Source organism: Blennius ocellaris (assembly GCF_963422515.1).
Source record: "Blennius ocellaris genome assembly, chromosome: 13".
Taxonomy (NCBI): Eukaryota; Metazoa; Chordata; class Actinopteri; order Blenniiformes; family Blenniidae; genus Blennius; species Blennius ocellaris.
This window is the reverse complement of record NC_137662.1, coordinates 25418912-25440526: the sequence shown is the minus strand read 5'-3', so window position 1 is coordinate 25440526 and position 21615 is coordinate 25418912. Positions and strand designations below refer to the sequence as shown.

Here is a 21615-nt window from a genome sequence, read left to right as displayed (position 1 = left end):
CAAAGAACGTTGAGCTGGTCTGCATGTTGGCGCCTCGAGGCTCCGGCGTGAGAAAAACCAACAGATCGTCCAGTAATCCCGTCGCTCCGCGGCGGCAGGAGACAAAGTGTCAAACCAACTACAGTCAAACTACAGTCATAGAAAGTGAAACAATAAATAAATCAAGCGACGGCGTCGGGACGCCGACTTCAAGTCCTCTTGACACATTCTACAGACCATTGAATTGAATTGTCTTTATTGTCATTGGAACCAGAACCACAAAACTGCATGGAAAGCTTGGGGGGAAAGAAAGACGACAAGAGGAGAGGAGAGGAGAAATAAAAGGCAGATTTCAGACTGATCTCCGGGGAGAAAAGTTTTTAATGAGGAAAAACAAGCACTCAGGCACATTTGAAGCATGAACACAGATTACAACACGTCTTCAAGACGAGGCACAAGGAGGAAGTGTCCTGGCGAGGAGACGTTGTCCTGAGTGGCTCTACTGAGCATGTGCAAAAGAACTTGTCTTCTCGGGACGCAGTTTTTCTCGGGCGTTTCTCTTCCAAAGAGTTCCACCTTGGTGTCTCTGAAGTTCATAGAAGCAACAGTAAGATGCCGACTTGGACAAATATTGATTCTGCGGTCGCTGTCAGAGCAAACACACAGAAAGTACTTCCTGAACGAGCAGTTGGAGTCAAAGTACACACCTTACAGTCCGAGGCGTCGTGTTGTTTCTCTGCTCGCACCATGAGCTGAGCTGGAACGTCTTTCAATAGGTCAGTTTCTGCTTCAGGCTCCTCCTCAACCGCTGCTGGCCAATAATGACTAGATCATATAGACGGTTCTACAGGAGTGGTTTCAGCACCACAGACGGTTCTACAGGAGTGGTTTCAGGAGTGGTTTCAGCACCACAGACGGTTCTACAGGAGTGGTTTCAGGAGTGGTTTCAGCACCACAGACGGTTCTGCTGTGAGAGTTTTAATTTTCTACATTTTTCAGTGTTTCCAAGATAAACACAGCTGGGCTGCCAGGTCATGAGATTTATCTTGTTGGGAGAGTCTGGGGACTGTTATTGGATCATTGCTTAAGTTTCTTTAATTGTTTTTTCCCAACTTGAATTTTTTAGATTAAGACTGAAACATATTGCAGCTTCATGGAGCTGATCGATACAAAACATTGTGGGAGTTGAGTTGGCAGTGTTTCAAATGTCTTTATTATTGGTTCTGTAAGGTTTGTAGAGTTGGTAATGATTGTGTTGTGTTGATATTTTGTTGCTCAGTTCGTGTATTTCGTTAGTTGATCTGGTTTAGTTTAATTTAGTTTAATATTTGGAAGTAGGCAACCAGGAGATAAGATGATTTTGTGTCACATCATTCTGCCTTGCTATTACAGTTTAATGTTTCAAAATAAAAGCTTCCCTTGTGTGCAGGTGATGTCAATGAAATAATGCACTCTTAATTGTTAATATCCACGTGTACTAAGCACATCATGTAACTGTCCTTGGTGTCAACATGAATGGCCTTGTCATACAATGCCCTCCCTACCAAGCCTGATGCTCACTGCACATTACTGGGTGTAAGGCAGGACCAAGTAAAGCTGCTTTGCTCAGGGAGGCAGAGCTTATGTTGCTGTGCCACAACCCGGATGAGGACATGAGGACGTTTGACTGATCGACCTGATCTGGGATGGTAAGGGTGTTGGAACTGACTGGGTCAGCAGAAGGAGTTCTGCTCCAGTCCACTTCTCTATCCACATTCCTCTCAGCAGAACAAGTTTTGTTGCAGCTCACGTCCACATCCAGATTGCAGTCAGGTGTGGAAAGTGGAAACACTGGCTCAGCACGTGTTTAGATGCCTTCTGCTACGTCTGAGCATGCTTCCTTCAGCACTTCATACCAACGTGGTTGATTATTCCTTTTCAGAACCACTGCTGGTTTCCATTTGTGAAAAGTTCCCAGAAAGTCCCTGAAATGATCTCTGGCCCAGATAAATTCACACAGGCTTTCTACGTCTCGTTACTCACAATATGTTCCAGTCACACACAAGAGGTGATGAGGTACAACCTTTGAAGTGAACCACTCAGTGTGCTGCTTTTTGAAAGGCCCCTCAGGAGTAAATCATTTGACTTGACTTGACTGGTCCGGCGCCCCACTTGAACTAGTCTGACTTCATGCCAAAGTACAGAGACACAGAGCCTGCAGCAGTGGTTCTGGAACTCTCTCAGCACTTCCCACAATGCATCTCTGGACACGGTGGTCGACCATCCTCAACGCTTTGAAACACATCTGTACACTGGATTGGTGAATCCCCATGCCCCCTTGATAATCTGTGAGAGGGTGAATCTGGTCTGTGGTTCCACGGCCAGGACTGAATCGGAGGTTTGACCATTGGTTGGAGTCTCCTTCCCAGTACCCGAGCGTAGACTTTCCCTGGGAGGCTGAGAAGTGTGGTCTTGAAGAAGTGTGTCTTGTGGAAATGTTGGAGGTGAGCATGCAGCAATATCAGTAGGCTGAGGAATCAGACTGCCATCGAACATTTGAATGATCCTTTCACGTGATGAGAGAAATGTTTCCATCAAACGTCTGAGAGGAAAGTTCTGCTTCTGCCACCAGTCAGGATGTTTAAAGGACACAATTATCAAGACACAGACTTGTTTTCTTTGAGACACGAAAGCAAATATGATCCAGCACAGAAATTGATTGTGTCTGATCTAACGTTACAAAAGGCACAACAAAAACTGCTTTTTCCAAAAGTAAACACTCCCACAGTAGACATCTTTTTCCTCCACTTCCCAGAATGAACCATTATTTAAAACGAGAAGCAAACACTGTGACACAATCTGATGAACCCAAATATCCTCAGACAATTGTATGATTATATTCAAATTTTATTTTGTAGCAAGTAACAACGGGATCATGCATAAATGTAGCAGAGTATCAAAATACTGAAAAACGCAAAACAAAACACAAGGATGTTGGTTCTGTTTCTTCCATTTCAATGGAAACTTCTTAGATTTAATTAAATGAAAAAAAAATTTTAAAGGTACCATGTTTAAAAAGAGCTTCTTCTAATTGCATCACATTTCATGTATATTGGACTGACGAGCGTGACACTGTGACAGACCAGCAACCTGTCCAGGGTGGATCCTGGCCTCGCCCACAGTAGCTGGGATCGGCTCCAGAACCCCCGACCCTGAATTGGATAAGCAGAATACAAGATGGAAGGATGGACGAGGAGCATGAAGCAATGGATCTTATGAGCCTAGATTGTAGTTACCCCCTTCATTCATTACATGAGTAAATAAACACCAGACAGGAATGCTAACATGTGCTCATCATTGGTTCTGTTATGTCAGAAGGAGGGAGGCTTCCATTCCGCTTCTCATTCTCCTTCAGCTCTGTGGCGCCACCTGCTGGTGTTTGTGGCAGCTGCCGGTGTTTCACTTTGAACACGTCCCACCTCTCAGACAGCAGGTTTCTATTGAAGAGCTCAGACGTCAGGTAGGAGAAGAGCAAGATGGAGACCAGACCAGACACCATGGAGATGGTCTTAACCGGAGAGTACTGGACGTAGACGCCGTCCTCCAGAGTGCATCCTGGGAAATGGAGGATGACGGGCAGTCCCAGAGATGTGTGTCCACTGAGGAGTCGTACCCCCAGTCCCACCAGAAGGCCTATAAGAGCCCCGTAAGCATTGGACACTTTAGAAAAGAGGACACAGACGAGTTGAGGGAAGATGAGGACGTATGACACTTCGGCTCCAAGAAACCAGAAGAGCACGATGCTGTTTTTCAGGCTGGTCAGAGATGTTCCAGCCACACCCACCACAACCACAGCAGCACGGATCACCCACAGGGTCTCCCTGTCTGATGCCTGGGGAGAAAACAATGAATTATAAACCAGATGTTCATTCATTCAGTCTGTCAAATCATCCTTATTGGCTCCTCTCCATACAGTACAACCATTGAATGGGGAGTTGGGTACTGTAGTCGTAAGAAGAAGCAGTTTAGTTGGATTCTAGATCAGCTCACCTTTGGTCTCAGGAGGTTCTTGTAGATGTTGTTGGTGAAAACTGAAGCAGCAGAAAGCAAAGCAGAGTCAGCTGACGACATGACGGCTGCAGCCACACATCCGATACCGATGATGGAGACGAAGGTCGGGGTGAGGTACTGCAGGGCGATGGGCAGGACCAGAGCTGCTTCCCCACGGTCGTATGGAGACGGAGAACCATAGGAGGTCATGTTCCAGTCTGAAGGACAGAAACAGGAGAATGAAAGAGTTGGACTGATAGACCTAAAATGCTTAATTCATTCATCTTCTATCCAACTTGGCCTGCATACGGTCCCAGTGGCAGTATGGAGAGACAATCAGCCCGGACACCCCTGTCTTCCCCCAACACTTCTGAAGGACATCAAGCTTCTGGAAGACCATCCAAGAGATGTCATTTCTCCTGGTAGTTTGGACCGGGCTGAGGGGCTGAGTCGGATGTCCTTGGTTCACTTAGAGGACACCAGTGGATCTCTTAGCCGTTGTCCTGAACCACTTTAGCTGTCTCCTTTCACTGTGGAGGACCAATGGCTCCACCACGAGTCCTGACACTTGTATCCACAATCTCATTCTTTCAGTCTTGGTGGAACCCGGCGGCACTGAGTAGGTGGAGCAGGATCAGTAGGCTGGGGGAGCCAGAGTCTTCTGCTCTCAGGATCTTATTCAAAACTCTGTCAGAGCAGTCTTTGTGCTGTCGGAGGGTCTCAAACCTGATTGAAACGTCTGAGGACGTTGTTGGGATCGGAGATGTCCTTGAAGCTGCAGGGTGACGACCTTTTCCAGAATCTTTGTCAGAAAGGGAGAGTTTGAGAGAGGGTGGTGGTTTGAGAGGAGCTCTGGATCCAGGTTGTACTTCTTGAATATGGATCTGATAGCTGCAGTTTGAGGGAGGGCGGTACTTCACCAGTTGACATTGAGCACTAATACAATAGAAAAGGAATATTGTGACTCAGATCAGGGATCCACTACCAGATGTGTGCTGTTTGATATGAGGGGCCGTCACATGGGAGACTTTATTCACTTGCACAGAGAAGGATTTGTAAATGAGTCTCTATGCAGACATCATCATTATATAAGTGTATGAATTCATTACTGATGAGTTGTAGATGGCTGCTTGATGGAAACTGCTGATCCAGTTGAAAACCTTCTCATTCATCTTCTACACCCCTATGAAGAAACCAGGAAACACTTTGATCCTCTTCCTCAGCAGGAGCCTCCAGAGGGACAATTTTTCACAATGACATTAGATTTTCCTTGACCATAACACAGACACCATTTTTCACAATTGACTGCAGGAAGCAAAGCTGTTGATTACCTGTAGACGACACGGCCGCCCCGAGCAGTACGAGAGGAATCATAAATAGAAACATGATGAAAGCAGCAACAAAGCATGTGAGCTTGGCCGTCGCAGTAGAAGAAGACGACAAGATTCTCTGCTGGATGGACTGACATGCCAGACTGCCCAGTGCCTTCAAAACATAATTCAGTAAATAAAAACTAAATCTGCTGATTTTCGTCCACAAATGTAGTTTTGAAGTGTCAGAAACACAGATGACATGAGCTGTCCTAGTGCAGTGTGATTGTAGGAGATATATTACTTGATGTTGTTGCCTCATCTTACCAAGTAGCAGAACTCATCAATCATTAACCATGTCTTTGTAGCGTCTGGTGTGCCAATCCATGGAGAGTGTAAAGAGTTGTTCAGCAGAGTCTGGCTGATGTTCACGGTGTGAGGGTTCATCATGACGAAGGGAACACAGACAACCTGTAGGAAAAAGACAAGGAACAATAAATACACAGAGCCTGGGAGGTTTTCTTTCTGACCCTCCTTGAACCGTATCAGATTATATAGAAATATACTTTAGGTGTCAGGGTTAGGGTTTGGGTTAACCCTAACCCTAACCCTAACCCTGACCCTTCCACCAGCCTTGCCAGAGGGCAAGGATCCTGAATGATTTGTCGTTTCTCTCTTTCCTCCTCTCCTTCCTAAATAAAGCCACATTTGACCTCTTCACCATGTTCCCTCCATCTCGATGATGTCACGGTAACTGCACCTTTGGAGAACATTGTTCTGCAATTCACAGTATTGAGACACGAGATTTCAATTCAACTTTGGCCAGTTAAACTGCATGTGCTTGCTTTCAAAATAAAAGGTCCAAACACCTTCAAATTAATAGTCCTCAGTTAGTAAAAACCTTCCAAATGGATATTACGTGGTTAGCTAGGCTGGGGCCTTTCACAATAAAATTCCAAACTCCTTCGAAAAAACCTTTTTGAAAGGCCATCGTTTAGAAAACGATGGCCCGTCCTATAAAAATAACAGAAACACTGAACAAGATGTAGTTTATATGTTTGGCCACTAGTGGGTGCTGCAATGAAACCACACACACACACACACACACACACACACACACACACACACACACACACACACACACACACACACACACACACACACTCCAGCAGCCTTTACCAAGCTGATGAAGATGAGGACGAGCTGTATGACATCAGTGTAGGCCACGGAGTAGAGGCCTCCCAGCAGGGTGTAGACCACGGCCACGGCAGCAGAGATCCAGATGCAGACGGAGAAGGACACATCCAGGACCACACTCATGGTTCCTCCTGTCAGACACCGTCAGGATTGGTCCACAGCACAGCAGCCAATGAGCATCACAGTAACGCCACAATAAAGCCTCGTTTACACCACGACGTTTCAAGTGAAAACTCAGTGTTTTGGTTTCACAAAGGTATCACGTTTACACAGCAACATTCTAAAAACACTGTTTGTTTCCATGGAAACGGTTAAAACATGATGCAGAAATGATGTCGTTTTCATGGTGGGCTCTAAACATGAACACTGGGAGAACATTCTAGTGGACAGACCACCAAGTTTGATTGTTATCAAGGTGTCTCCACCCATCCATTGTCTGCCGCTTATCCAGGCCGGGTCGTGGAGGCAGCAGTCTGAGCACAGTTGCCCAGACTTCCCTCCCCCAGACTCTTCCTCCAGCTCTTCTGGTGGCACCCCAAGGTGTTCCCAGGCCATAGAGAGACATAGTCCCTCCAGCGTGTCCTGGGTCTGTCCTGAGGCCTCCTACCGGAGGGACATGATGGAACACCTCCCTGGGGAGGCTCCAGCATCTGAAACAGGTGCCTGAACCACCTCAGCTGCTCCTCTGGATGTGGAGGAGCAGCGGCTCTACTCCGAGCTCCTCCCTGGTGGCTGAGCTCCTCACCCTATCTCTAAGGGTGACTGAGCTCCTCCCCCTATCTCTAAGGTGACTGAGCTCCTCCCCCTATCTCTAAGGGTGACTGAGCTCCTCCCCCTATCTCTAAGGGTGACTGAGCTCCTCCCCCTATCTCTAAGGGTGACTGAGCTCCTCACCCTATCTCTAAGGGGGACTGAGCTCCTCCCCCTATCTCTAAGGGTGACGCCCACCCACCCTACGGAGGAAGCTCATTTCAGCCGCTTGTATCCGGGATCTGGTTCTTTCGGTCATGACCCATAGTTCATGACCATAGGTGAGGGGAGGAACGAAGATCGACCGGTAAATCAAGAGCTTCGCTTTTTGGTTCAGCTCCTTCTTCACCACGATGGACCGATACAACGTCTACATAACTGCAGACGCTGCACTGATCTGCCTGTCAATCTCACGCTCCATCTTACCCCCACTCGTGAACAAGACCCCGACATACTTGAACTCCTCCACCTGTGACAAGGGCACTCCACTGACCTGGAGGGGCAAGACACCTTTTTCCAGTCGAGAACCATGGCCTCGGATTTAGAGGTGCTGATCTTCATCCCGGCTGCTTCACACTCGGCTGTGAACCGGGTCAGTGCACGCTGAAGGTCCAGGCTTGATGGAGCCAACAGAACCACATCATCTGCAAATAGCAGAGATGAGATCCTGTGGTCCCCAAACTGGACCCCCTCCGGCCCCCAGCTGTGCCTAGAAATTCTGTCCATATCTATGAGGAACAGAATTGGTGATAAAGAACACCCCTGCCTCCAGCCAACGTACACAGGGAACAGGTCCGACTTACTGCCGGCAATGTGAACCAAACTCCTGCTCCGGGAATACAAGGACCGAACAGCCCTTAGCCCCGGACTCCATGCTCCCGGAGCACCCCCCACAGGACATCTCGAGGGACACGATCGAACACCTTCTCCAGATCCACAAAACACATGTGGACTGGTTGGCCGAACTCCCATGAACCCTCAAGCACCTGGTGGAGGGTCTAGAGCTGGTCCAGTGTTCCACCATCAGGACGAAAACCGCATTGCTCCCCTTGGATCCGAGGTTCGACTAACGGCCGGACCCTCCTCTCCAGTACCCTGGAATAGACTTTCCCGGGGAGGCTGAGGAGTGTGATCCCTCTGTAGTTGGAACACACCCTCTGATCCCCCTTCTTGAGGCTCGCTTGGCCTGCCGGTACCTGTCGATGGCCTTGGGAGTCCTATGAGCAAACAGTGCCCGATAGGACTCCTTCTTCAGCTTGACGACATCCCTTACTTCTGGTTTCCACCACCGGGTTCGGGGATTGCCGCCACGATAGGCGCCAGAGACCCTGCGGCCGCAGTGCTCTGTAGTTGCTTCAACAATGGAAGTGGAGAACATGGTCCACTCAGACTCAATGTCTCCAACCTCCCTGGGGACCCGTGAGAAGCTCTCCTGGAGGTAGGAGTTGAAAACTGCGCGGACGGAGGGCTCGGTCAGCTGTTCCCAACAGACCCTCATAACACGTTTGGGCCTGTCGAGTCTATCCGGCCTCCTCCCAGTCCAGCGAATCCAACTCACCACCAGGTGGTGATCAGTTGACAGCTCTGCCCCTCTCTTTACCCGAGTGTCCAAGACACACGGCCAGAGATCAGATGACACGACCACAAAGTCTATCATTGACCTCCGGCCTAGGGTGTCCTGGTGCCACGTGCACTTATGTGCACCCCTGTGCTCCAACATGGTGTTCGTTATGGACAAGCTGTGACTGGCACAGAAGTCCAATAACAGAACACCACTCGGGTTCAGATCGGGGAGGCCGTTCCTCCCAATCACCCCCTTCCAAGTCTCACTGTCATTGCCCACGTGGGCGTTGAAGTCCCCCAGGAGAACAATGGAGTCCCCAGTTGGGGCACTATCCAGCACCCCTCCCAGGGACTCCAAGTGGGTTGGGTACTCTGAACTGCTGTTCGGTGCATAGGCCGAGACAACAGTCAGAGACCTGTCCCCTAACCAAAGGCGTAGGGACGCAACCTCTCGTTCACCGGGGTGAACTCCAACACATGGCGGCTGAGCTGTGGGGCAATAAGCAAGCCCACACCAGCCCGCCGCCTTACACCGCGGGCAACTCCAGAGAAGTGGAGTATCCAGCCCCTGTCGAGGAGCTGGGTTCCAGAGTCCAAGCTGTGAGTGGAGGTTGGCCCGACTATATCTAGACGGTATCTCTCAGCCTCCCCCACAAGCTCGGGCTCCTTCCCCCCCAGCGAGGTCATATTCCATGTCCTGAACACCAGATTCTGTGTCCGGGGATCGGGTCGTCGAGGCCCCTGCCGTCGACTGCCACCCAATCCACATTGCACCCGACCCCTACGGCAGCCTCTGTAGGTGGTGGGCCCACAGGAGGATGAGGAGGAGGGGCCCGCGTCGTCCCTTCGGGCTGAGCCCGGGCGAGTCCCACGGGCAAGAGCCCTCCACCAGGCGCTCGCATGCGAGCCTCCACCCCGGGCCTGGCTCCAGGGTGAGGCCCCGGCTGCGCCAAACCGGGTGACGGCACTTCTCTCCTCTGGTGTATGTTCAGAGGGGGTCTTCTGAACTGCTTTTGGTCTGACCCGTCGCCTAGGACCTGTTTGCCTTGGGAGACCCTACTGGGGGGCCATAAAGCCCCCCGACAACGTAGCTCCGAGGGTCATTCGGGTGCTCAAACTCTCCCACCACGGTAAGGTAGCAGTTCAAGGGGGAGATCAAGGTGACTGTCAAAATAAAATTACCAAGTTTGATTGTGATCAAGATGAGTCTCAAAATAAAACTACCAAGTCCCAGGAGAATGTATTTTTACCGAGTCCAGTCAGTGTTGATGGTACCCAGAACAAATCCACCACAAGTGAAAGCAGACTCAGTCCAGCTGCAGCGATTTTTCCATATTTCAAGTGAAACGGATCCGTCATGGTGACACATTTCATGTCTCTCATCGGCTTCGCAAAGAACAAACCACCTGAGGAGAAAAGTGCAACAGAAGGAGACAAAAGGTTAAAATTGTGTGAACAATTACAGAATAACTTGTTTTTAATAAACTGAAGGTTTGGTTTCCAATGTTTACTCTGATCAAATAACATTTCAACATTGAGTACTCTGATTCCAATACACATCATAGACATCCACAACACTCTATTCATTTATGTTTCTGAGTTTTATGCATTAGACAGATTATGGTAGGGCTGTAGTACTCGAGTCCGTACTCGAGACGTTTTATTGTCGTCTTGGACTCCTTGGTATTTGACGGGACTTGTCTAAGACTCGGCCACTGGATTTGCAAAATATTTTAATCATCTCCACCGAGTCCAACTGTTTGTAAACCTGAGTTAAAGCTATAATCTTTTTAAAATAAATTTTTAATTGATGCAAATCCACAACCAGCAGCTGAGATGCTAGCTCATGTCTGTCTGTGATGCTAACAGATAGTTTGATCACATTGACCGTTTCCATGAAATTGCTTTCTTTTCAGAAACACAAACCAACATCTGAGCAGAAAATGTTCCATGTTTTTCATGGTGTGTTTGGAAGAACTCTTCAATTCTCTTGTGTTTTGATTGTTTCTCAAATCCAGATTAGCAGTAGTCTGGCAGATATGACTAAACTCTTACCAACAATGAACCCCGTACTGAATGCAGTGAACATGATGAGTGTCCAGATCAGTCCCATTGACGGCGTGTACATAATCTCCACAGTGCCAACAATCACAACTCCTCCGATCCACGTGGCTGAGAGATGGATCACAAAACACAGAATCACTGGTAAATAACAGTCGAACTACTAAATTCTCACCAGCTTCCAATATTCCTCTATCCAGCATCTTCCTCCTCTAACATCAGATTATAGAGCATCTTCCTCCTCTGACATCAGATTATAGAGCATCTTCCTCCTCTAACATCAGATTATAGAGCATCTTCCTCCTCTGACATCAGATTATAGAGCATCTTCCTCCTCTGACATCAGATTATAGAGCATCTTCCTCCTCTAACATCAGACTATAGAGCATCTTCCTCCTCTGACATCAGATTATAGAGCATCTTCCTCCTCTGACATCAGATTATAGAGCATCTTCCTCCTCTGACATCAGATTATAGAGCATCTTCCTCCTCTGACATCAGATTATAGAGCATCTTCCTCCTCTGACATCAGATTATAGAGCACCCTGTACAGAACACTTAATATTTTTAATTAAAAGAAAGACACAAGTCCTCAAATGTTGCACAACTTTGTCTAGATTTGACAACATGTATCATTTCTTGAGAGGAAGATGTATTGCCTTTCAGTCTCTGTGGGTTTCAAAGCAGTCAGTCTTCAGACACTCGTTGTCACGCCCCACTCCTCAGAGGCCTCTTAGGGGCGTGGTTGGGTTTTTTCCGTCTTCTGTCTCTCCTCCCCTTTTGCTTCAGGCTGTGTGTGAGGAAGTGGAGTTCCTGGGGGAATCATTACCTGATTCAGTTCAGCTGCGACGACCGGGTGGAGCTCGTCTCCTCCTGATCATCTGCACCTCTTAAACGGTGCTCGACTCTGCGCTGGATCAGAACACTCCCTGCGTTAGTAGACTTGTGTGTGTTGTCTCCCAGATTTTGTGTTGGACTAACGCCGCTTCCTTCGGTTTCCCTTTGAAGACTCGCCTGCCTCAGCTTCCCCTGTTTCCTGACCCACCGTGACCAGACCCGACTCAAACCCCAGTAGCTCCCGCTTCCGCAACTCAGCCTCGAACTCCTTCCTGTGGAGCCCGCAGAACCTTGTATTCACGCTCTTGTTGAAAATAAACTCAAGTGTACTCGTCTGTCTCCCGCTGGTGTATCTGCCTCCGAAGTCACACTGTAACACTCGTGGCCTCAGAGGAACGATTTTCCTCTGGTAGGACCCCATTATAGTTCACACTAAACATTTCTGGAAGAGAGCAGATGGCAGCTTTGGTCTCTTGCTGAAAAGGCCATGTTTTATTGAATTATAGTGTTTAATGGTCTGGTTTGGCTCACATCTCTCCGAAGGATGATTTTGTTGTTTGATGTTTTGCAGAGCTTATTGGGACAGGATAGCTCGGAGCCACTCTTATGTTGCCATCCTTGACATTTCCTTTCCCATCTTGGTCGACTCCAACCACTCTTCCCAGTTTGTACTGGTTTCTCAGTGCATTTTGGTCAGCCACCCAAACTATGTCTGCGACGTTGCCACTCGTTGGGCCAAATGTATTCATAAGGAATATCCTCATGAATAAATGCGGGGGTGCCCGCTGCGGCGCCGGGGGTGGGTCCTCCCTCCACCTCCCTCCCCCCGCTGGGGCAGGGATGGCCCCGGCTGCCGTGCTCCGGTTCCGGCTCACCCCTGGATCGGGGGGAGACGGGGAGCAGTGGGGCTCCCGGCTTGGATGGACAGCTGACTTTTTTTTTTTTTTTTGTCTGTTTGTTTTCTTTCTTTCTTTTTTTTGTTGTGTTCTTTGTTTTGTGTCCTTTTGTTTTTGTCTTTGCTATCATTGTTGTGATTATTTAGTTTTTTGCTCTGTTGTTGCTCAGGCTGGTTTAATCTCATGGCAGTTGGAACATATTTGGATCACTGTGATTATTGTATTATAATGGCAAAAAATGTATGTCGCACTAACAAGGGTATTGTATGTATCCCCCCACCAAGTCTTTCTCTGTCTTTCCTCTCCTCTCCTCCATCCTTTCACCCCAACCGGTCCGCAGAATTCCTCCACCTCTGACTCTGGTTTCTACAAAGTTTCTCCTGTTGGGGGAGTTTTTCCTTTCCACAGTCGCAAACACCTGCTTGCTCATGTGGATATGTTGGGCTTTTCTATTTTCTCTATAAAAGAACATTGGAATGACTGTCATGTATTTAAACATTTCTTTTTTTTTAATTAAGAAAAAAAAGAAGATAAGGAACATCCTGTGAATACATTTAGCCCCGCGAGCTGGCACCAATGATTCCAGAACGTATTGACTTCTGTTTGTTTGGCTGGCAGTCTTTTGCGGGGGTAGCCTTTGAAGTCAAAGTTTGCAAAGTCACCCTTGGGGTTGGCTCGTACAAGCAGGAGACTGTTTGGGCTGAGGTTGCAAATACAATCTTCTCTGCTTTGCACTTTAGCGTCTATTGGTCTTTCATCCACGAGGTTGGACGCTGTGAACAAAATCGTTTGGAATTCACTCCAGGTAGAAACCCCATCAACTGCCAGATTTTTAAGCACCAGGATTTGAGAAAGAAACCACCAGCCTTTAGGGTCTCCTCCACTCCTTGAGTGATCTTGACAAGAGTTCCCAGACTGTTGTGGGAAGTAAGTATGTCGTCGACATAACTGTCTTCATCAAAGACTGCGCTCCTCTACCAGGTGACTAAAAGCTGCTAGCTTGGCTGTCTCTCTCATTGCCACCTGTGTGATGCACCCTGCTGGTCTGTCACCAATATTTACTCTGGTTATGGCATACTCCTCAATGTCATCGACAGGATTGTGCCTCCAGAGAAATCAGTGCAGGTGCATCTCACGGTCCGCCAACCATACCGAGTTGTACATCTTCTGGATGTCTCCTAAGGCAGCATGCACACCCTGCCTGAATCACAGCAGAACAGCTCTGATAGGGTTGAGCACATTTGGTCCCTTTATCAGTATGTCATTCATGCTTATCCCTTTGAACTTTTGGCTGCTATTCCATACTAGTCGGACTGGAGTAGTGACAGAGTGGGGATTCGGGGCCACTAGGTGACTCACATACCAGACAGGGCCTTTCCAGTCGTTCTTCATCTCTTCAATAAGCTTTATCACTGCACGTCGGTCTACCATCTCATCTACTTGTACAGAACATGCTGCTTTCCACTCTGGCTCTCTCTCCAGCTGCTTTTCTGTTCTTAGGAAAGTAGCTCAAACAGCGCCAATGTTGTTCGGAACAGAGCAGGGATCTTGTGTCCACGGATGCTTTGCGTCCCAATGTGGATTGTCTGCGTGAGCATCTGCCTTGACGTATGTTAGTCCCTCTTATTTCCAGCTCCTTTTCCTCTGCCAGTGTAATTTCTTTGCCCCCTGGCTGGCAATTACCACATCGACAACCCCCACATTTTGGCTCACAGGCTGCGCCAAGGCTCTCCCATCTCCACCAATCAATAAAGTCTCTGGTAGAGCCACCTGTCACATCAACTTGTAGCGGGTCACCGTTGCTTCTTACCTCCTTATATTCAACAGCAGCTGTGTGCATTGATCGAGCGAAGTGTGTTTCTGACTGATGTGCAGCAATCTCAATGTGTTCAAATAGAGCAGGGTGAGCACCACATACCGTCTTGCCCAGGGGGCCTGTCCCACAAGACGAGGTCCCCAACAACTTTACTCTTTGGGAGGCATGTCTTCCTTCACGGTGACTGATCAAAAGTTCAACCTCCCTCGGGCATTTCAGGTCTTCCAGATTGACTTCGGGGAAGAATCTCTGAAGTTTTATGGGTTCGATTTCTTTTTGGGTACTTTTGCAATTTCGTCCAGTCCATAGCAAACAAGTTCATGTGACCTTTGCTCACCTGAGGCAGTGTGAACGCGTACTCTGAGTAGATAGCGTTTTGTTTTTACCGTCAAAGTCATTCCACCAACACCGCCCAGGACTAAAGTCACTCCCTCACTTTGAGGCCTGAGATGGCCAGCAGCCTTGTGCGTGATATAGTTCGTGTCTGAAGCGAGGTCAATGAGCGTTCCAACCTTCTCGGAGGGAGAATGCAATGACTCGACTTGTCCACCGAGTGGCGGTCTTTCAAGAGATTGCAATCACCAACGCGGCCACCAGAGGCGCTTGGCGCACTCTTTCTGGACGGCGTGACGTCACTGTGCACGTGCACGGCTCGTGAGCCTGCTCGGAGCGCGCCTGGGGGCTCGTGACTGAGAAATCCCAGGGACAGTGAACTACACACGGTCACAGAAGCGGGTGGAGCGGCGCACAGGAACAGCTGTTGCTGAGTTTGCGCCGCGGTTAGTGGAGCGGAGAGAAAAAGAGAGAAAGGAGAGGAAGGAGGGGGAGAAAGGGCAGTGGACAAGATTTGTCCAGCTCTGCACACTGTCTTGGACTACACAGTAGTCTAGAAATGATCTGTGCAAAAGGAGAGAGAGAGAGAGAGAGAGAGAGCGAGAGAGAGAGAGAAGGTTCGCGCTGATGTAAATCCAACGCGCAGACACAGATGGGTTGGAAACACGGATCGGGGTCCCTGACTTCAACACAACAATAAAACACACAGCAATATTACAGTCAGGTTATTGTCATTGCCTGCCCAGACTCTAAGCCTTACTCAGTTGGACGAGGGTGAACGTGCTGCCGGCGGCCTGGAAAGTGCGTTGGTTTCCCGGCTGCGAGTTTGTTTTCTCTGGCGTCCCAGGTAAACAAGCTAAAATGGTCTGTGGACAGGGAAAAGTCCACAGGATGATCCGAGGAGGATCAAGCGCTTCTTTTGAGGAGGGGGGAGAAGAAGCAGCTTCAGGTCTGCATGCGGGAGGACGGTGCGCTGGCAGCTGCACACTCGGACTCCGGTGAAGAAGGACAAAAGGAAAAAGGGAAAAGTAGACGTAGTTCCACGGTGGTTGTCGGCTCGTCCAGCCCGGTGTGGAACTCCGGGCCCGGTCAGCGGGCACACGTGGCACTTCGTCTCCGTGCGAAACGGATGCGTCCGTCTTTACGCAGGTTTCACATTGGAGAGAAAGAAATCAACCCCCCGGGGTTTTTTATATGGTTGTTTTGGTGTCGGGTTTCCGGTGGGCTCTGGGTCATGTGGACCAATCCTGACGGAGGGCCCGCCCTGGACATTCCAGCTGGTGAGGGAGCTCTCAGGCTCCCCCTGCCGCTGGCCTCTAGTATTGCACCTTGGACGGGGGTCCAGGGGGTGATCACGTGACCAATGGCAGACTATTCAGTTGTAGGCATGTGGTCCTTTGTTCTCAAAACGTGGTCCACCCTCCCCCTCCCATGAGGTTGAGTGGCCCCCAACAACTGGAAAGAACAGGTTAGACTTGAGGTGTTTTCTTCACTGTTTCCCTTCTTCATGTTTGGCGAACCATAGACACAAGCAGGTTCAGTTTGCTGCGTTCCAAAGAACACTATGACTAACATCAAACATCAAGAAAATGTATGAGTGGGTTCACACCTTCTGAAGTATGTAGCAACAAGTCTGATCACAAACAGTGGAAAACTTTCAGAAGTAATAGATTACACCCATGACATGAGCCAGTTAGCATTGACTCCACCCAGTAAGGCCTCAGGCTCTTATGTAGATGTAGGAGGCAGTTTAAAGTCATGAAAGTAGATATTTGTTCTCACAATCATATTGGAAGGAAAGATTAAAGTACAGATATCTAAAATACTTTCATATTATTGGCTGTAGAAATACTTCAGTAATTGTCACCTCTGTTCAAAACTGAAAAATACACAGACATTCTGCTGAAGCTTGTAATATAGTTTTATACTGAAGAACTGAAGCACCAATTCTTTATTCCTTATTGGACACTTGATGTACTTGTTTACTATTTCAGATGATCTTTACCGTTTCAATACTTTAGTGTACGTTGTACATTTCAGGCACTTTACAAGGAGGATAGAAAGTTCTCTTGCTTGTTAACATCACTTCACTGAGCAGTTTCTATTTGACCTGCAGAGTTTACATCTATTATTTAGACTGGAGAAGCTCCAACCCTTAAAACCAACCAAAACTCTGAGAATTGTTAAAGTGTGTAAAGGAGTCGTGCAACACATCCCTTGTCTCATTGTTATGTATTTGATCAACTTGGTGGAAAACTGCATGTTGTATCTGTAATCTAATGTATATTTAACTCATACAATGTGTCTCACCTTTAATTCAGGGCTTCTTTTGAAATCTAGATTTCTTGAATTAGAATTTTTTGAATACATTTTGGCAGTCTTCAGAAAACTAAACAGAACAAATAACACTCAATTGTCCAACTGATCAGCCGGAAGGCTGGAGGTCCAAATGTTCTTGTCATTACCTTGAGTGATGTCTGACTACACTGTAGTCTTCTCAATCTCATCCAGATACTCTGATTACTCAGTGGGTAATGAAATCCTCACCTGTCATGGTGAAGATCCCCACCAGCCAGCCGATGCCTCGGTTCCCCAGCAGGGCCATCTCCATCCCAGTGGCTGCACTCTTCTTCTGCTCCCGTCTGGACTTGAAGGAGGCCCAGACGCCGGTCCCGAGGACCAGCAGGTAGAAGACCGCCATCACCACGGCACCGGGGACGTTGACGGCCATGATGGACCACCACAGACTGTCTGAGGTGTGACTGACTGAACAGGTGACTGCTGGTGGTGAATATTTAAGTTATCAGGGAACAAATCCTCCCTCGTCGGATCTAATCAGTCTGGTCAAACCAGTTTTGTGTCGTGTCGAGATAAAAACCACATTTCTCAATGCAGTTGTGCTTCGAGGTATGGAGAGAGGAAATCACACTTACTTATGTAATGGTGACTAAAATGCTTTAGTACCTAGAATCTGTACAATATAAACAAAGTAATACATTTGTCAAATCAGTTGGGCAGCTGTGACGGCATCGCTGCTTATGTCTGTGCTGAATTCATGGTTGTTTGATGATAGCTGCTTTTGTTTTGTATTGTATCCATGGCAATGTTGTTGTTTTTTAAAGGGATGCTCTGCCAACGGTTCTAGTCGTGTCATAAGCGGGGCCAAATAAGCTTCAGTGACCCTCAGAGGAATACGACACCATTAAATGACCCAAAAAAGGTAAAAACCCAGTGGAGGGTCTTTCCAAAGGGACGTTTGAAGACATGTTTAGTTCCAAATGTGTGTTGGGGGGTCCAGAAATAACATAAAAGGCATGATGCCAAAGGTAATACCGCAGACCAGAGAAGTGAAGTGAGGTAGAATCAAACACTGTGTCGTCAGTCTTGGACCAAGCGGAGACTCTGAGTTCTGCCAGTTCTTGGGAGTAAAACTCATTTGCATCCAAGTCCAGCTTCTCATCGGATTTTTGCTTGGAGGTTCAGTTATTTACCAGCAGTGTAGAGAGTTAGAGACAAATGCTAGTGGGATCACCTGTCAACTCATGTGGCCCAGAACAACACACCTGATTGGCACCACGACAGTGAACATTGGAAGATATTAAAAAAAACAAATCCTCCCTTGTGGGATCTAATCAGTCTGGTCAAACCGGTTGTTGGGAGTCACGACATTATTTACTCGGACTCCTTGGAGCCAGAGCAGTGTTGACTCTGGTAGCCGTTGTTGATCCAGTTACACCTCACTGTGCCTTGCTCATCAGCAGCCTGGGTGTCGAGAAAAGCACTTTAGAAAACCAATGCATTGTTTATTTATTGTTTTGTATGTGGGTCTTTTAACAACTTTTTGTAAAAAAACACTCATCCGAATGGCGTGAAATCGATTTGTCACCATAAAAGGATCAATCCGTTTGATTTTGAAACGTTAGCGACGAACCGTTTCTGAATAAATCCCAAAAAACTGTGAACAACTGTCCCATACAAAGTGGATGAGAGCGGAACCTCATGGAGATCAAAGGCTGTCGCCATGGAGACGCTCCCTGCTCAGTGTTTCACAGTGATGTAGCTACCTGACAGGCCAGCTAGCATCCATCTGAGCAAACGGCTAACGCTCTAGCGACGCTGCCTCGGATCTGCAAACAAATGTGGTGTTGCTGCAGGGCTGCGCTCTACCGAGTGTAGCTCTAGATTGAAAAATAGCGCGGTCTGCACACAAAAAGAAAATAAAAGCAACACTTTGATCAAAGTAGTCTTTTGTGGAACAGCGATCTAAATGTGTTGTGTTTGTCGTGGAACCACCGGGCAAACCGCTGCGTTCAAAATCAGCTTTATTCATCCAACAATCCAGAAACACAAATTACATGTGAAGGAAAAAAACAAAGGCGACTCAAGAACTGTTTCCTTCAACTCGGTTCAAACTTCCTGTGATCCACCGGCCGCTTCTCCACCCTCACTTGTTTCTCCACCCTCACTTGTTTCTCCACCCTCACTTGCTTCTCCACCCTCACTTGTTTCTCCACCCTCACTTGTTCTACGTGCAAAGTTCACAACGTCCCACTGTCCACATGGAGGGACGGCAAATAAACAATCAATGCTCCGAAGTGATTGTTCTTTTTCATTCAGGAAAATAAAATGTGCAAATGCTGCTAGGCTCTCCGTCATGTTCAAAACTTACTATTTCCCTAAACTCCTGTTAACTGGAGGAGCGATCAGACTCAGTCCTGCTAACGGCAACCTGGTGGACGCTGTACTAGCATGAGCTGTGCTTAGCATTAGCATGGTTAGCAAATGGTTAGCATCTTCCTCCTCTAATCCAGATTATAGAGCATCTTCCTCCACTAACTGACATCACTAGACCCACATAATGGCTGACAGCTCGACTAATGCTAATGCTAACGCTAACGCTCTAGTAATCTGGCCCTGTGAACACAGAGGAATTAACCAGGGACTGTAATCTATTACTAGTTTCATTACACTGACGAGGTTTTTCTCGACCCGACACACAAAAACACTTCCTCTTTCCGTCAAACTGAACAAAAAACCAAACGACCAAAGAACGTTGAGCTGGTCTGCATGTTGGCGCCTGGAGGCTCCGGCGTGAGAAAAACCAACAGATCGTCCAGTAATCCCGTCGCTCCGCGGCGGCAGGAGACAAAGTGTCAAACCAACTACAGTCAAACTACAGTCGTAGAAAGTGAAACAATAAATAAATCAAGCGACGGCGTCGGGACGCCGACTTCAAGTCCTCTTGACACATTCTACAGACCATTGAATTGAATTGTCTTTATTGTCATTGGAACCAGAACCACAAAACTGCATGGAAAGCTTGGGGGGAAAGAAAGACGACAAGAGGAGAGGAGAGGAGAAATAAAAGGCAGATTTCAGACTGATCTCCGGGGAGAAAAGTTTTTAATGAGGAAAAACAAGCACTCAGGCACATTTGAAGCATGAACACAGATTCCAACACGTCTTCAAGACGAGGCACAAGGAGGAAGTGTCCTGGCGAGGAGACGTTGTCCTGAGTGGCTCTACTGAGCATGTGCAAAAGAACTTGTCTTCTCGGGACGCAGTTTTTCTCGGGCGTTTCTCTTCCAAAGAGTTCCACCTTGGTGTCTCTGAAGTTCATAGAAGCAACAGTAAGATGCCGACTTGGACAAATATTGATTCTGCGGTCGCTGTCAGAGCAAACACACAGAAAGTACTTCCTGAACGGGCAGTTGGAGTCAAAGTACACACCTTACAGTCCGAGGCGTCGTGTTGTTTCTCTGCTCGCACCATGAGCTGAGCTGGAACGTCTTTCAATAGGTCAGTTTCTGCTTCAGGCTCCTCCTCAACCGCTGCTGGCCAATAATGACTAGATCATATAGACGGTTCTACAGGAGTGGTTTCAGGAGTGGTTTCAGCACCACAGACCGTTCTACAGGAGTGGTTTCAGGAGTGGTTTCAGCACCACAGACGGTTCTGCTGTGAGAGTTTTAATTTTCTACATTTTTCAGTGTTTCCAAGATAAACAGCTGGGCTGCCAGGTCATGAGATTTATCTTGTTGGGAGAGTCTGGGGACTGTTATTGGATCATTGCTTTAGTTTCTTTAATTGTTTTTTCCCAACTTGAATTTTTTAGATTAAGACTGAAACATATTGCAGCTTCATGGAGCTGATCGATACAAAACATTGTGGGAGTTGAGTTGGCAGTGTTTCAAATGTCTTTATTATTGGTTCTGTAAGGTTTGTAGAGTTGGTAATGATTGTGTTGTGTTGATATTTTGTTGCTCAGTTCGTGTATTTCGTTAGTTGATCTGGTTTAGTTTAATTTAGTTTAATATTTGGAAGTAGGCAACCAGGAGATAAGATGATTTTGTGTCACATCATTCTGCCTTGCTATTACAGTTTAATGTTTCAAAATAAAAGCTTCCCTTGTGTGCAGGTGATGTCAATGAAATAATGCACTCTTAATTGTTAATATCCACGTGTACTAAGCACATCATGTAACTGTCCTTGGTGTCAACATGAATGGCCTTGTCATACAATGCCCTCCCTACCAAGCCTGATGCTCACTGCACATTACTGGGTGTAAGGCAGGACCAAGGAAGAGCTGCTTTGCTCAGGGAGGCAGAGCTTATGTTGCTGTGCCACAACCCGGATGAGGACATGAGGACGTTTGACTGATCGACCTGATCTGGGATGGTAAGGGTGTTGGAACTGACTGGGTCAGCAGAAGGAGTTCTGCTCCAGTCCACTTCTCTATCCACATTCCTCTCAGCAGAACAAGTTTTGTTGCAGCTCACGTCCACATCCAGATTGCAGTCAGGTGTGGAAAGTGGAAACACTGGCTCAGCACGTGTTTAGATGC

At 47.5% G+C, this 21615-nt stretch overlaps 1 protein-coding gene across 1 annotated transcript in view; it reads right to left on the bottom strand.

Moving 5' to 3' along the window:
- Positions 1-2881: 2881 nt before the first annotated feature.
- LOC308138669 (uncharacterized protein) overlaps positions 2882-21615 on the bottom strand; it is a gene marked incomplete at its 5' end in the record, with an annotated part of 33661 nt that continues 14927 nt past the window's right edge. The window contains 10 exons of the mRNA XM_080507883.1: positions 2882-3850; positions 4009-4226; positions 5340-5493; positions 5646-5789; positions 6498-6633; positions 10111-10234; positions 10884-11000; positions 11904-11998; positions 12543-12603; positions 17319-17552. Of these exons, the coding sequence (XP_080364009.1) occupies positions 3299-3850; positions 4009-4226; positions 5340-5493; positions 5646-5789; positions 6498-6633; positions 10111-10234; positions 10884-11000; positions 11904-11998; positions 12543-12603; positions 17319-17552 (1835 nt within the window). The 3' untranslated portion in view covers positions 2882-3298. The remainder of the gene's footprint in view (positions 3851-4008; positions 4227-5339; positions 5494-5645; positions 5790-6497; positions 6634-10110; positions 10235-10883; positions 11001-11903; positions 11999-12542; positions 12604-17318; positions 17553-21615) is intronic.